The sequence below is a fragment of the Loxodonta africana genome, chromosome 4, assembly GCF_030014295.1.
Source record: "Loxodonta africana isolate mLoxAfr1 chromosome 4, mLoxAfr1.hap2, whole genome shotgun sequence".
Lineage (NCBI taxonomy): Eukaryota > Metazoa > Chordata > Mammalia > Proboscidea > Elephantidae > Loxodonta > Loxodonta africana.
In genome coordinates, this window is record NC_087345.1 from 9,245,783 (window position 1) to 9,260,274 (window position 14,492).

Genomic DNA, 14,492 nt, shown 5'->3' on the forward strand with positions numbered 1-14,492 from the left:
GATGCCCTGAATTTAGACTTTTAGCCTACTGTACTGTGAGGAAATAAACTTCTCTTTGTTAAAGCCATCCACTTGTGGGATTTCTGTACAGCAGCACTAGATGACTAAGACACTACCCATCTATCAGCTTTTTGTACTGTGATGGCTTTCGTGTTGCTATGATGCTAGAAGCTATGGCACCGGTATTTCAAGTACCAGCCAAGTCACCTGTGGTGGACAGGTTTCAGTGGAGCTTGCAGACTAGGAAGGACGATGAAAGCCCTATGGACAGCAATAGAACATTGTCCGATATAGTGCTGGAAGATGTTGAAAGAGGTTGAAAGGCGCTCAAAACACACAGTGGCCACAACAATGGACTTGAGCATACCAATGATCGTGAAGATGGTGCAGGACCAGGCAACGTTTTTGTTCCATTATACGTGGGGTCCCCAGTGGGGATGGACCAAAGGAGGATGACGGATACCAGGCCCCAGTGGTGATCAGGTGAGAGATGATGGAGTCTAGGAGCATGGTGGTGGATGGGAACAGGTGAAAAGTGGCCAAATCCTGAGCATCTTCAAAGTGGAGTCATCAGGACTTCCTGATGGATTGATGGATTACAGGTGGGATCCAGAGGGAGAGAGGAAAGTTGAGGAAGACTTCCAAGTTTTTGGCCTGAACAACTGGAAGAAAGGAGTCATCGGCTGAGACGCGGAAGGCTCAGATGTGGCCAGATTTGAGAGGAAGATCGAAATTCACTTGGGTTCGTTAGCAGCCGCAGGTGAAGGAGGCGGTCATGTATCTGAGTCTGGTGTTCAGTAGAAAAGTCTGGGCTACATTAAATTTTCTCCCTTGTTTTTCAGTGGAAAATACAATAAAACAGAACAGCCTCATATATGGTCCAAGTAACTTCAAAATATCAGACATTCTGTAAGTGGTTACAAGGTCGAATGCCATCCAAATGACGAGTAAATTCCTTTCTTTGATGGGACTCTGTCTCCGGTGAAGAATACGCCATTGTCTCTTCTCCCCTCCGCACCACACACGCCAGCAAGGGATTTAAATAGCATCTCTCTATATGTGAACCTAAGCTATATATTTAATTCCAGAACTACTTTGCTTATTATGATTTGGCACCAATATAGCCCACTGATGGAAATAAAAATTAAATTGTAAAGTTGCCATCTATGTAAATTTTCATTCTATTTCTGTAAAATTTTCATTCTATTTCTGTAAAATTCTGAGCCTCAAAGCCTGAGTCACATCTGTAATTTTTTATTGTTACTTCCATTTTGAGTCTCAAAAGCCACTTTCTCTTCTTTCTTGCTAGACTCCAGCGAGCATGGCCGCCCACCCCTCCACTCCACCCTTACAGAACTGTGAGCCCATTGAGAGCAAGCTCAGAAGGAAAATGCAGAGCTGTTGGCGGGAAATCCTGAAAGAATGCAAAGAGAAGGACACAAACAAACAGGGGGAGATCCGCGCCTCTGAGTTCTTGGGTTTGTCTCGGTTATGCGTTCGGCCAATAATACATTGTCACCTCCTGTTGGCGAGAGGTGTTCTCAATGGGCAAATCCATACCCCATTGTGGGGTGAGGGAGAGCTAGAATGGGGAGCCAGTAGGGAATGTCTGGGTCAAGATGGCAGCCTAGGCACCTCGCTAAACAAAAGTACCGAGGGACAAGAATTCCTAGCACGCCACCTGCCACAGATTGACATAGTCCTGACAAGCAAATGTGCCATTGACTTTCAGCGTTAGAATCAGCTCATGGAGAAGTCACAGACTTGGTTAGGATCGCAGGACAGAATGTAAATGTGAATAAACTTTGACAGCTGATGGCAATGGAGTCGTGGGTGGTAGGGAAAGGTGCGGGGTGTGGGACAGATGCGGACGCTCAGACCCACCCATTGTACAACTCCAGGGGCTCCATTCACGTCAACATCCACTCTTTCATATCATTTAGTTTTTCATCATGTATTACTTTGATAGGTTAATCACTCAGCACTAACCAAAAGGTTGGCAGTTCAAACCTACCCAATGGCTCCACGGGTAGAAAGACCTAGTGATCTGGTTCTTACAGCCTAGAAAATCCTATGGGGAAGTTCTGCTCTGCCACGTGAGGTGGCTGTGAGTCGAAGTCAAGCTGATAGGACCTAACAACCACAACAGCGTCACTCTGATAAATCTTTGAAAATTAAACCAGTTGGTTGTATGCTTGCATTCATTGTTGCGGATTTGTCTGCGACACTTGACGTTGCAGAAACGTAAACCTGACCATGTCACTCGGCTGCTTAGAAGTCTCCTTTAGTTGCCTGTTTTCTGGTCTACTGTACAGTCCGTACATTGGAGAAGTTTCAGTACTGATGTAGATTACTTTTACAACAACCATCACTTAACAATGTACAAAACAAGTGTAAACTCTTTCAGTGAATAACTTTTATTTTAAGAGGCTTATCAATTAAGTATAAAAATATGAAATCAGTAATAATCAAAGAAATGCTGGTGCGTTGGTTTAATGTGACATGTTTTGCTGAAACCAAGCCAGCAGTGTTGTTTTTAATGCATGTCTGAGAGTCCCTTGTTTTTTAGTGACTTCTTTTGAATTTGAGTGTGATGAACCGTAACTTGAGTTGTTGTCGTTATCAGTACTATTGCTTTTTCTTTTTAATTGTGAGCTTCTTTAAGCCACAACCCATTGTTCTGAGAGCTTGGTCAGACTGTAACTGTGTGTGTGTGTGTGCCTTTGAGTCACTTCCAACTCATGGCACTCCATGTGTGTCAGAGTAGAAGTGTGCTCATAGTTTACAATGGCTGATTTTTCAGAAGAAATCACCAGGCCTTTCTTGCAAGGCATCCCTGGTGGACTCGAACCTCCAACCTTTCCGTTAACCATTAGCAACACCTTGGGACTCCTTTAACAGTGCATCCAAAATACAGTATTTTAGAGCAAAAACACTGATTGATTTTTATAAGTCATTCTGTATTTTCTCTCCACTGCTGATGGCCATCTGCAAGTTGGGTTATCAGAAGTATCTACTGACAGTTCTGTTAGGTTCCACACATCTCCCCAACCAGGCCTGGATGGCCTTGTTCTCCTGCATCCCTCTGTGCAAGAGCAAACAAGCCTCCGTCTGCACAATGCACGGCACCGTCTTCTGGCCTGGGCTCGGCTTGAAGGACTTGATCATTTAGATCATTTAGATCAAGTCCACGTCCGTTGATTTTCCTCCTTAACCTCAACAATTGGAGCAGTGTTCTGCTCCTCGACAGTCTATTGCTTTCATGAACTCAAATCAAAGTCTCAATTTATTAAACTTAAGAAACTAAAGTCTTACCCTAGGTAAGTCTCTTTCAATTGTGAGTTATCCCTCCAACAGCAGTTGCGTCTTTACAACTGGTAGAAGAGCCACTATGAGCACACGGGCAAGGCTTGGGCTGAGTGTTGGTACACAGACATTAAGATCTGCCAGCGTAGGGACAGCCAGGCTCACCTCCCTGCCACGTGGGCATCAACAGGTTCCTGATCAAAATGCCAAGCCCACACTGAAACTGCATGGCACTTGCTTTCTGTATTCGGATTATGAGTTGCATGCATTTTAGATCATCCGTTAAAAAATCAGTTGCTGTCGAGTCGATTCCGACTCATAGCAACCCTGTAGGACGGAGTGGAACTGCCCCATAAGGCTTCCAAGGAGAAGCTCGTGGATTCGAACTGCCAACCTTTTGATTAGCAGCCCTGTTACTTAACCACTGTGCCACCAGGGCTTCTTTAGGTCATCACTGAAGTGAAAACTCAAATTGTGTGAATTCACACAACCTAACAGACCCTTGTACTGTGCCTCCAAACCCCAGTGGAAAAAGGTTTTCAGGGGCCACCTCAGAATTCCCTGGTGGGGCCGTCAAGGCTGCCCACAACCCAGCCCCTGCTGGCCTCACACACGAGCACGGAGAACCTTCCTGTTCCCCTCCCACCCCAGACTCCAGTCTCTGCCCTGAACGCCAAGCCTTTGCTCAGGTAGCTCCTGTCCTTTGCAACCCCCACTGTTGTCCGCTCTCTCTGCTGCTCAGTGTGTTGTGGCTCCTCAGCGCCACGTCCGTCTTGCGTTGTGGTGTCTTTGTGACTGTACAGATCTGGGACTATAGGCAGGACAGCGTGAGCCCAGCAGGACTGCCGTAGCCTTCCTTACGTCACTTAGTTTGTCCCGTAGCTATCTGTCTTTCCACCCACTGTGAGCCCCGGGAGGACCCAGCCAGGGCCTAGAGCAGAGAAAGCGCCCCAGCAAATGTTGGATGACTGAACGAATGAAAGAATGAATGAACTAACGACCACGCAGTGAACTGGTGTTCTTGTCTTTAGCGCTCGTGGAGAAATTCAACCTGGACATAAGCAAGGAGGAGAGCCAGCAGCTCATTGTCAAGTACGACTTAAAGAACAATGGTAAATTTGCTTATTGCGACTTCATCCAGAGCTGTGTCCTCCTGTTAAAAGCCAAGGAGACGTCGCTGATGCAGAGGATGAAAATTCAAAATATGCATAAAATGGTATGTAAGTCGTTCTCACACAGTGCGTGGGTCTGGTGGGAAAGGCTCTCTCCTTTTGCTCAATTCATTGCAAACGTGGATTCGTCGCTGCCTACAGCAGGTGGGCATCCAGCTCCTCCAGGAGAGGGGTCCCTGGTCCAAGCCCAGCCCAGCTCTGCCTCCAGCGAGGACTCCCTGGGTCTTGTCGGCTCATCTGCCAAATGTCCCCTTCTGGCTGCCGCCTTCCCACAGATACCTGCCCAGATATTCTCTATACGCGTATATTTGCCAAACAGTGCTTCGTTGCCCTATTTTCTTCTTTGCTTAAATATCAGTATAAGTACCAGGCACATTTTCAGAACTGTAGACCAGGCTGAAAGCCCGCAGCTTAGTGTGTCAGGGAGCACTGGCTTGGAGGCGAGGGCTTGGCGGTAAAGATACGGTTGCCATCTTTGACATTGGACATTGGAAACAGCTCAGGTCCTTCCCTCCTTGAAAATAGTTCAGATACTTTCCCTCCTTCTGGAACCTATAAGGGTTTAGAGACCCCGGACTGGGACCCAGGGGACTGGGTTCTCAGACTTGCTCAGGTGACCGTGAAATATCCCTGTGATAAATGGTCAGCTACCACGTCAGCCACTTCTACAAAGCTGTGGGGAGTGGTAATTGGTCAGCTGGAATCCAAGCAAAGTTCACCGTTGTTCACGTCAACACAGATGTGTCCTGATACCTTGGATGCTTGCTCCTGTTTATCTAAATGTATTCATCAGCCGTTGAGGCAGGGCCAGACCGTTTGTTCAAGCGTAGGGCGTGGCTTGGCGTCTCTGGTCATCCTTCTTGCATAAGGCATGCCCACAATGCACTGTCTACAATCTTCTGTGTCTTCGAAGAGGAACGAGAACCTAAAGACACTTAAGTAGCAACCGAGTACACTCTTCTGGATTTGCACCCTCAGTTCTCAGCCGTGACACTTTTCTCCTTCTCACCCATGCCCGGTTCAACCACAGAGTTTTCACTCATTCCTCTTCCTCGAGCCGTTCCCAAACAGGCAGCCAAAAACGTCGCTGTTTTCATGCCCGTGTTCCGTCAGATTTATGTCACGTTATGTAACACTGAGTTACGGTAAATTGAATTAAATAACACGCACAACTGGCAGTCCCGATTTGGGGAGCAGACGCAGCTGATTCCACTCGCCTTTGGCTCAGCTGGGACCAGGGTAGGGGCAGAGCTGGGCCAGCAGCCCTCCCTGTCCCCACCCCACCTCACACCCCTCAGGCAGCAGTCAGTAATTGAGGAAATGGAGTGAGGTAGTTCAGCTAACACAGAGTACCTGCAGAAAGTTTCCACACAGGTAAACTTATAATTTTGTGCAAAATCAGGTACCATCTAGCATCGTTTCTAGTTCAGACAAGCAGGAGCAAGCTTCAAGGGCCCAGGCCACATTTGGGGAAGAAAAACATAAAACTGAGACAGTTCTCCCACTGGCTGAGTTTTCTAGAACACGGGAAAGGCTGCCCTCCTCAGGGGTTTGCGGGGCCCGGGACGTAGCCGGAGGAGTATGGGAAGACTCTGCCAGCTCCTGCCTTCCTCCGCCCCTCTGGGCCTCAGTTTCCCCCTCTGTAAATGAGAAGGAGGTCCGCAGGCTCTGATGAGGCAGGCAGTGTGCAAATGAGGTGGAGTCTGCCAGGTGGCCCCAGGTGCCTCTGCGGGGAGAGCTCGAGGTGCCCCCCTCCAGCCGCTTCCCTGTCTCAGCAGGTCGCCTGTGGGCACTCAGGGAGCGCTGGGCTGCAGGTGTTACAAGGGTCGAGCAGAGAGGACTCCAGGACGGCCAGCATGCCCCCAGTGCACCCATGCTCACCCCACAGCCCCAGTCTCATTCGCCCGAGCTTGGCTGACATAGTCCTCCGGCTGTTCCATCAGAAGAGCCTCACACTGGACACCATGGTGAGGCTGCCGGTCACAAGACGGCTCAGCAGCTTTCCTAGGAGAGAGTGGGGCCAGCACTGTGCCTGGGCCCCTGCCCTGCTCCTTGTTGCCGTCCTCATCCCCTCTGCTGCCAAGGCCTCCTAAGCATGGTTGTTGTTGTCGTTGTTGTTAGCTGCCATCATGTCGGCCACCAACTTACGGTGACCCCACGCACAGCAGAACCAAACACTGCCCAGTACTGTGCCATCTGCTTGGTCGGTTGTGGATGGACCGTTCTGATCCATAGGGTATTCACTGGCTGATTTTTCGGAAGTAGACTGCTAGGTCTTTCTTCTTAGTCCATCTTAGTCTGGAAGCTCTGCCGAAACCTGTTCAGCATCATAATGGCACGTGAGCCTCCACTGACAGACGGATGATGGTGACGGTGAAGCGCATTGGCAGGGGATCAAACCAGGATACCCCGCAGGAGGGCTAGGATTCTACCGCTGAGCCTGGAGCCCAAGTCCACTGCCTCCCAGAGAGGAGCTAACAGGGACCCTTCCTAGTGATTTGGTGGATTTCTCTCAACCTTCAGCAGCAGAAAAGACCTCCCTTTGGGGTGGAGAGTTTGGCCCTTACCTTTCCCTGCAAGGCCAGAGCCAGAGCCAGAGGCGTAGGGTTCCTTCCTGGGAGGGTTTGTTGTAGTGTCCTGGGACAGGAACCCTTCGCCAGTCAGACGTATACAAAAGGAGAGCAGGTGGGCATAGCGTTCATTCTCTCCCAAGGACGCAGTAGAGCTGATTTGGAAAATTGGCTGCGAACGAAAACATGGGGTACCTGGTGAGTTTCCATCATAGGTGCTAAATGGTGTGAAAATTGAAAGCAGTTTAATTCTGTGCCGATTTGTGTTGTGTACGGCCATGTCCCACCACTTGTCTGTCAGTGTGTTATACTGTGGTGTTTCGTGTGTTGCTGTGATGCTGGAGGCTAGCCATCAGTATTTCATATACCAGCAGGGTTACCCATGGCGGACAGCTCTTGGTGGAGCTTCAAGACTAAGACAGACTAGGAAGAAAGACCTGGCACTCTACTTCTAATAACATCGGCCAGTGAAAACCTTGCGAACAGCAGCAGAACATTGTCTGATACAGTGCCGGAAGACGAGCACCTCAGGTTGGAAGCCATTCAGAAGATGACTGGGGAAGAGCTGCCTCCTCAAAGTAGAGGTGACGTTAATGACACGGATGGAGTCAAGCTTTTGGAACCTTCAGCTGCTGACGTGGAATGACTCAAAATGAGAAGAAACAACTGCAAACATCCATTAATAACGGGAACGCAGAATGTACAAAGAAGAATCTAAGAAAATAGGAAGTTGTCAAAAATGAAACGGAAAGCGTAGAGATCAATATCCTAGGCATCGTTGATGTTGTTAGGTGCCATCAAGTTGGTTCCGGCTCATAGTGACCCTGTGCACGACAGAACGGAACACTGATCAGTCCTCACCATCTTCGTGATCGTTGGTATGCTTGCATTCATTGTTCTAGCCACTGTGTCAATCTATCTCATTGAGGGCCTTCCTCTTTTTCACTGACTCTCTACTTTACAAAGCATGATATCCTTCTCCAGGGACTGGTTCCTCCGATAACATGTCCAAAGTACCTAAGACCAAGTTTCACCATCCTCGCTTCTAAGGAGCATTCTGGTTGTACTTCTTCCAAGACAGATTTGTTCGTTCTTTTGACAGCCTGTGCTATATTCTACATTCTTCACCAGCACCACAAATCAAAGGTGCCAGTTCTTCTTCAGTCTTCCTTATTCATTGTCCAGCTTTCTCATTTCTTTTGCAGCAGATTTGCCCAATGTGATACAACTTTTGATTTCTTGACTGCTGCTTCCATGGGTGTTGATTGTGGATCCAAGTAAAATGAAATCCTTGACAACTTCAATCTTTTCTCCATTTATCATGATGTTCCTCATTGGTCCAGTTGTGAGGATGTTTGTTTTCTTTATGTTGAGGTGTAATCCATACGGAAGGCTGTGGTCTTTGATCTTCATTAGTAAGTGCTTCAAGTCCTCTTCACTTTCAGCAAGAAAGGTTGTTTCATCTGCATAACGCAGGTTGTTAATGAGTCTTCCTCCAATCCTGATGCCTCGTTCTTCTTCATACAGACCAGCTTCTCGGATTATTTGCCCAGGATTAGTGAGCTGAAATGGACTGGTATTGGCCATGTTGAATCAGATAATGATAATGGTCTACTATTCCAGGAATGACAAATTGAAGAGCAACGGTGTCATATTCATAGTCAAAAAGAACATTTCATGATCTATCTTAAAGTACAATGCTGTCAGTGAAAGGATAATATCCGTATGCCTACAAGGAAGAGCAGTTAATACCGCTATTATTCAAGTTTACTCACCAACCACTAATGCCAAAGATGAGGAAATTGAAGATTTTCACCAATTTCTGCAGTCTGAATTGATCAAACATGCAATCAGGATGCATTGATAATTACTGGTGATTGGAATGCGAAAGTTGGAAACAAAGAAGGACCAGTAGTTAGAAAATATGGCCTCAGTGACAGAAATGACACAGGAGATCCAATGATAGAATTTTGCAAGACCGACGACTTCTTCACTGCAAATAGTTTGTTTTCAACAATACAAACGGCTATGCACCTGGACCTCGACAGATGGAATACACAGGAATCAAATTGACTACATCTGTGGAAAGAGACAACGGAGAAACTCAATATCATCAGTCAGAACAAGGCCACGGCTGACTGTGGAGCCGACCATCAATTGCTCATATGCAAGTTCAAGTTGAAACTGAAGAAAACTAGAACAAGTCCATGAGACCCAAAGTACAACCTTGAGTATTTCCCACCTGAATTTAGAGACCATCGCAAGAATAGAATTGACTCATTGAACATTAATGGCTGAAGACCAGACGAGTTGTGGGAGGACATCACACATGAAGAAAGCAAGAGGTCATTGAAAAGACAGGAAAGAAAGAAAAGACCAAAACGGATGTCAGAAGAAACTCTCAAACTTGTTCTTCAACGCAGAGCAGCTAAAACGAAGGGAAGAAATGATGAAGTCAAAGAGCTGAACAGAAGATTTAAAAGGGCAGCTTGAGAAAACAAAGTATTATAACTCGTGCAAGGAACTGGAGTTAGAAAAAACCAAAACGGAAGAACGCACTCAGCATTGCTCAAGCTGAAAGAACAGACGAAAAAATTCAAGCCTCAAATTGCAATATGGAAGGATTCTACACGAAAATATTAAATGACGCAGGAAGCATCTAAAGAAGATGGAAGGAATACACAGAGCCACTGTACCAAAAAGAATTGGTCAACATTCGACCATTTCAGGAGGTAGAATATGATCGAGAACTGATGGCATTGAAAGAGGAAGTCCAAGCTGCCCTTAAGGCCCTGGTGAGATACTCAGACATGCTTCAGGGCTGTGTGAAGCTAAAACGTCTTGTTTTCAATTCAGTAGCACCTGAACGAAATAATCAGTGTCGTGTACTGTCTAATTACTAGATATAATTACAACCTTTAGGATTTTTTTAAGCTCTCAGAATCTACTAGAAGACCCAAACTGAAATCTTTTTTTTTTTTTTTTTTTTCTCAAAGTGTGTTGAAACTGGCCGGGTATCTGCCTGGGTTCTCTCATTCCTGTGAGGTGGCATGGCCTCCCGTGTGTTGGAGTCACAGCTCCAATCGTCCTGATCCTGTTTTGTCACCTCCCTGAGCCTCCATTTCGCAATCCATAAAATGGGAATAAATAGACCTACCTTCTTCGTAGGTTTCAGGGGCAGAAACCAAGCAGTTGCCTTCGAGTCATGTCCAACTCTTGGAGATCCCGTGTGCATCAGAGTAGAACTGTGCTCCACAGGGCTCTCAGCAGCTGACTTTTCAGAAGCAGATCACTGGCCTTTGTTTCAAGGCACCTCTAGGTGGACTCGAACCACCAGCCTTTCAGTTAGCAGCAGAGCACAATAGCCATTTGCACCACCAGGGACTCCGTGGGGGCAGGAAGAGGGGCGCTGATTGAGACCCTGCTGTTAAGCAGCCCCAACACGGAGACGTGTACTGAGGAACAGGGATGGGGTGATGCTGGACGGTGAGTTCTGCTTCCAGAATCCATTCTGGACTGAGAGCCAGGGGGGCTGGGGCTCAGGAGTAGGGCCCAGGAGAGGAAGTTCCAGGCCCTGTCACGCCCACGCCCGCCTCACTCCCCCATTCCCATTCAAAGCGCCTTCCTCAGCCCCTCTTGTTTTCCAGAAAGAAGCTGGTATTGAGACATCCTCCTTTTACTCGGCTTTGCTGCGGATTCAGCCCAAAATCACGCACTGCTGGCGGCCGATGCGGCGTACCTTCAAAGCCTACGACCAGGGCGGGACAGGGCTCCTAAGCGTGGCAGACTTCAGGAAGGTGAGCGCACCTGTGCATCCGGGCCCTGGGCAGGGGCAGAGGTCACACCGGCGGCCAGAAAACCTCCAAAGAGGATCCCCCCTCACCTCACCGAAAGCCAGGTGTGACCAGCTGTCCTTGACCTCACTTTCTTGGGACCCCCAAGTTATTAAGGCCTGGATCCCCTTATCCCTTGCCTGCAGATTCCATGTCCTCCTCCCCAGAAGTTTCTAGAATCCTGCAGGAGCACCCTGTACCTTCCTGGTCCACTCTGACCAGCCACTCACTGATATTGGAGCCACCAGCTAGGCCCCAGGCATGGTCTGTGCCTTTTTCCATCCCTATGGGGGGCGGGGGTGCACAGGGCTGTTCCCCCCCTCCCAGGACCCACAGAACACATCAACGGAAAAACAGGTCCCAGGAATGGCTACTCAGAGGGCCACAGACCCCAGCCCTACCACCCCGGTCCCTCCCTCCTCACCTCTGCTCTCTCCCCACTCCCACCGCCCACCCTGTGGCCAGAGCCAGCTCACCTCCCAGCAGCGCGACTGTGCTAAGCAGTTCTCCTACCCAGAGTCCCAACCCTCCTGGGGCCCTCGTGCCTTTAACGGACCCAGGGAGGAAAAAAACCCTTCTGAACTGAAGCATGATCTGCACGAAGCCTGGACCCCATTCCCAGCAGCCAGGGCTCCTCACCCCAAATGCCCCTCCAGGGGAATCTCTGCCTCACCTCTGATAGCCTGTAGTACCTCATCCCGAGTACAGAAAGGCTATGCTCCAGGGTGAAGTTGATTGTGCTGTGGGGCTGGGTTTCTCTGTGTAGGCCCCTGGAAGGCCCACTGAGCCACAGAGGTGAGTGAGGGCCCACTGTGTGCTATCACCCACTGTGTGCTGTTAATTGGCAGGTTCTTGCCCACCCCTCACTCCTTCCGCCCCCACTCCCAACCAGTGAGGTTAAGAAAACAGTTGAGGTCTGGAACATTAGATAAAGTAAATATTACACTCAGAGAGAAAAAAAAAATCCCAGTCAAGACATGCAGGGAGACAAACAAGGCTGGGGATGCCCTTACAGAAGTTGTACTCTGTGGTTTATCTGTGCTTCAGACTAAAAACCTGAAAAATAAACCGGAAACCAACCTTTCTTTAAACTGTAAGCCTAGAAGATTAACAGCAGTTGGGGGGGCGAGGGCAGGCAGGCGGGGCAGGTCCCAGCTCACCGAGGGCCCCGTGCTGGGCTCACCATGTACTCGAACGCCCAGCCCCACAGTGCACAGTGGGTGATAGCACACAGTGGGGCCACACTCACCTCTGTGGCTCAGTGGGCCTCCCAAGGGCCTGCACAGAGAAACCCAGCCCCACAGCGCACAGTGGGTGATAGCACACAGTGGGGCCGCACTCACCTCTGTGGCTGGGCGCTCCTCCCAGGGGCCTGCACAGAGAAACCCAGCCCCACAGTACACAGTAGGTCATAGCACACAGTGGGGCCGTACTCACCTCTGTGGCTGGGCGCTCCTCCCAGGGGCCTGCACAGAGAAACCCAGCCCCACAGCACACAGTGGGGCCGCACCCAGGTTGCATCCAGCCAAGCGGAGCCCAGACCTTAGGAGGTAACTATTTCCAAATCGTGGGCCCTCAGTGCCCCTCCCCCTGCCTGGCCAAGGCCCCAAGCAGCTTTCAAGTTCACATTCATTTTGGGTCCAGTCAGACTCCTGGCCCCGGATTCTCCTTCAGGCTTTGTGAGAGAAGGGACGAAGTAGGCAAAGGTCTGTTCGTTTCCTTTTCAGGCAACTTCCCAGGAATTTGGGGTGGGTTGCAGTGCAGAGGGGGCAATAGAAATGGAGACCTTGCCCCCAGTGGGGCTGGAGTCGGGGAGCAGATGGGGGTGGCCCCCTTCTTGTACGGAAAACAAGCCGCTGTCTAGTCGGTTCCGACTCTTGGTGACTCCAAGTGTGTCAGAGTAGAACTATGCTCCGTAGGGTCTTCCATGGCTGATTTTTGGAAGTAGATTACCAGGCCTTCCTTCCGAGGCACCTCTGGGTGGACTCGAACCTCCAACCCTTCAGTTAGCAGTCAAGTATATTAACTGTTTGCACCACTCAGGGATTCCCCTTCTCAGAGAGCAGGCTCGATTTTCTTTTCCGTTCTCAACTCACGGGCCTGACAGCCAGGCCAGCTGACCTCTGTCCTGTAGGCCGGGCTCAGCCTACTGCTGGCTCGAGGGAACCTCGGGGCCTTCTCACTTCCTAGTCTTCTCTTAGAAATACATGACAGCACAAACGCAGATAGGAAACTTGATCTTTACTTTTACCTAGTAGGATCTGTTTCAGCTACATATAATGGGAAAAAGTAACAGCAAATTAAACAAGGTGGAAGCTTGTCCCTCACATAAAAGAAGTCCAGTGGTAGGCGGTCCAGAGCTGGCGTGGCAGCTGAGCGGTCAACCAGGCTCAACATCTGGGTTCCTTCCTCAAGGATGCCTCATGGTCCAAAATGGCTGCTGGTGCCCCAGCATCATTTCCATATTCCAGGCACCAAGAAGAAGAGAAAAGAGAGGACAGGCATGCCCCTTGCCTTTAGAGGAGGCTTCCCAGAAGTTCCACATAACATCACACTTCCAGTTCCCTGGCCAGACCTGGTCAGAGGCCAACACTAGCTACAGGAGAGGCTGAGAAAGGTCACCTCTGGGCTGGACACACAGCAGTCTGGAAGGAAATCGGGGCTGTTACCGAGGAGGAAGGGAAGCTGATATCAGATGGGCATCTAGCAGCCTCTGCCACAGGCTGTATTATTGCCAAATCACAACTCCCTAGGGGGCCATACTAGGGCCCACTCCAGTCCCTTTCTCTCCACCCCTCTGGCTGGTCTGAGCCCTTGGCCTCGGTAAGTGGCGGGGAGGAAAGGGAGACTCAGCATCTTCCATTTGCCCCGGAGCCAGCTACTGTCTCTTTCTGTTTCACACCCACCCTGCGGAGCGGGGCTGCCCTGGGGCATCTCCTGTTCAGGCAGAGGAGAAAGTGTCAGTGGGTCCTAGGGCCAGGACGAGGTGGAGGCCAGGGGCAGGGTCCGGGGGCCACAGCCAGTCCCGGCAGCCCGCCTCCTGACGGGCCCCTTCCTCTGCCCAGGTCCTGCGGCAGTACAGCATCAACCTCTCCGAGGAAGACTTTTTCCACATCCTGGAGTATTATGACAAGACGCTGTCTTCAAAAATATCCTACAATGACTTCCTCCGGGCCTTCCTCCAGTAGGGCGGTGGCCACGCCCAACACAGACAACGCACAGCCTGTCCCCAAGACTAATAAAATCATATAATCGGGGCGGGGGGGGTGTTAAATGAATTTTCCAGAGTGTCCTCAGAAACAAAACCTAAACCCAAGCCAAGCCTCGCCTTCCCCGCCGGCTGCTGACCCAGGCTCGGCACTGCCGGCTCCACCACCAGGCTGTGGCCTCTCTGGCAGTGGGGCCGCCCGCTGCGTCCGGCACTCTCGCTCTTTAGTCCGAGCAAATAAAAACGTGAGTCTTTGCAGGAATGATTCTTGAGACTTTAAGAGAACCACCAATGATAAAACGCTTAAAAACTCAGAAGGTCTCGTTCATGGGAACCTGCTGGGCGCAGGGGGATGCTGACAGCTGCGTCATTCTCCGAGGTACTACCTCTCTGCCCATCTGTC

At 49.8% G+C, this 14,492-nt stretch overlaps 1 protein-coding gene across 1 annotated transcript in view; it reads left to right on the forward strand.

Annotated features, from left to right (window-relative positions):
* EFCAB6 (EF-hand calcium binding domain 6) overlaps positions 1-14,069 on the forward strand; it is a 338,133-nt gene extending 324,064 nt beyond the window's left edge. Inside the window, exons 27-30 of the mRNA XM_003419798.3 lie at positions 1,310-1,478; positions 4,338-4,522; positions 10,696-10,845; positions 13,947-14,069. Coding sequence (XP_003419846.2) covers positions 1,310-1,478; positions 4,338-4,522; positions 10,696-10,845; positions 13,947-14,069 — 627 coding nt within the window. The remainder of the gene's footprint in view (positions 1-1,309; positions 1,479-4,337; positions 4,523-10,695; positions 10,846-13,946) is intronic.
* The last annotated feature ends 423 nt before the right edge of the window (positions 14,070-14,492 follow it).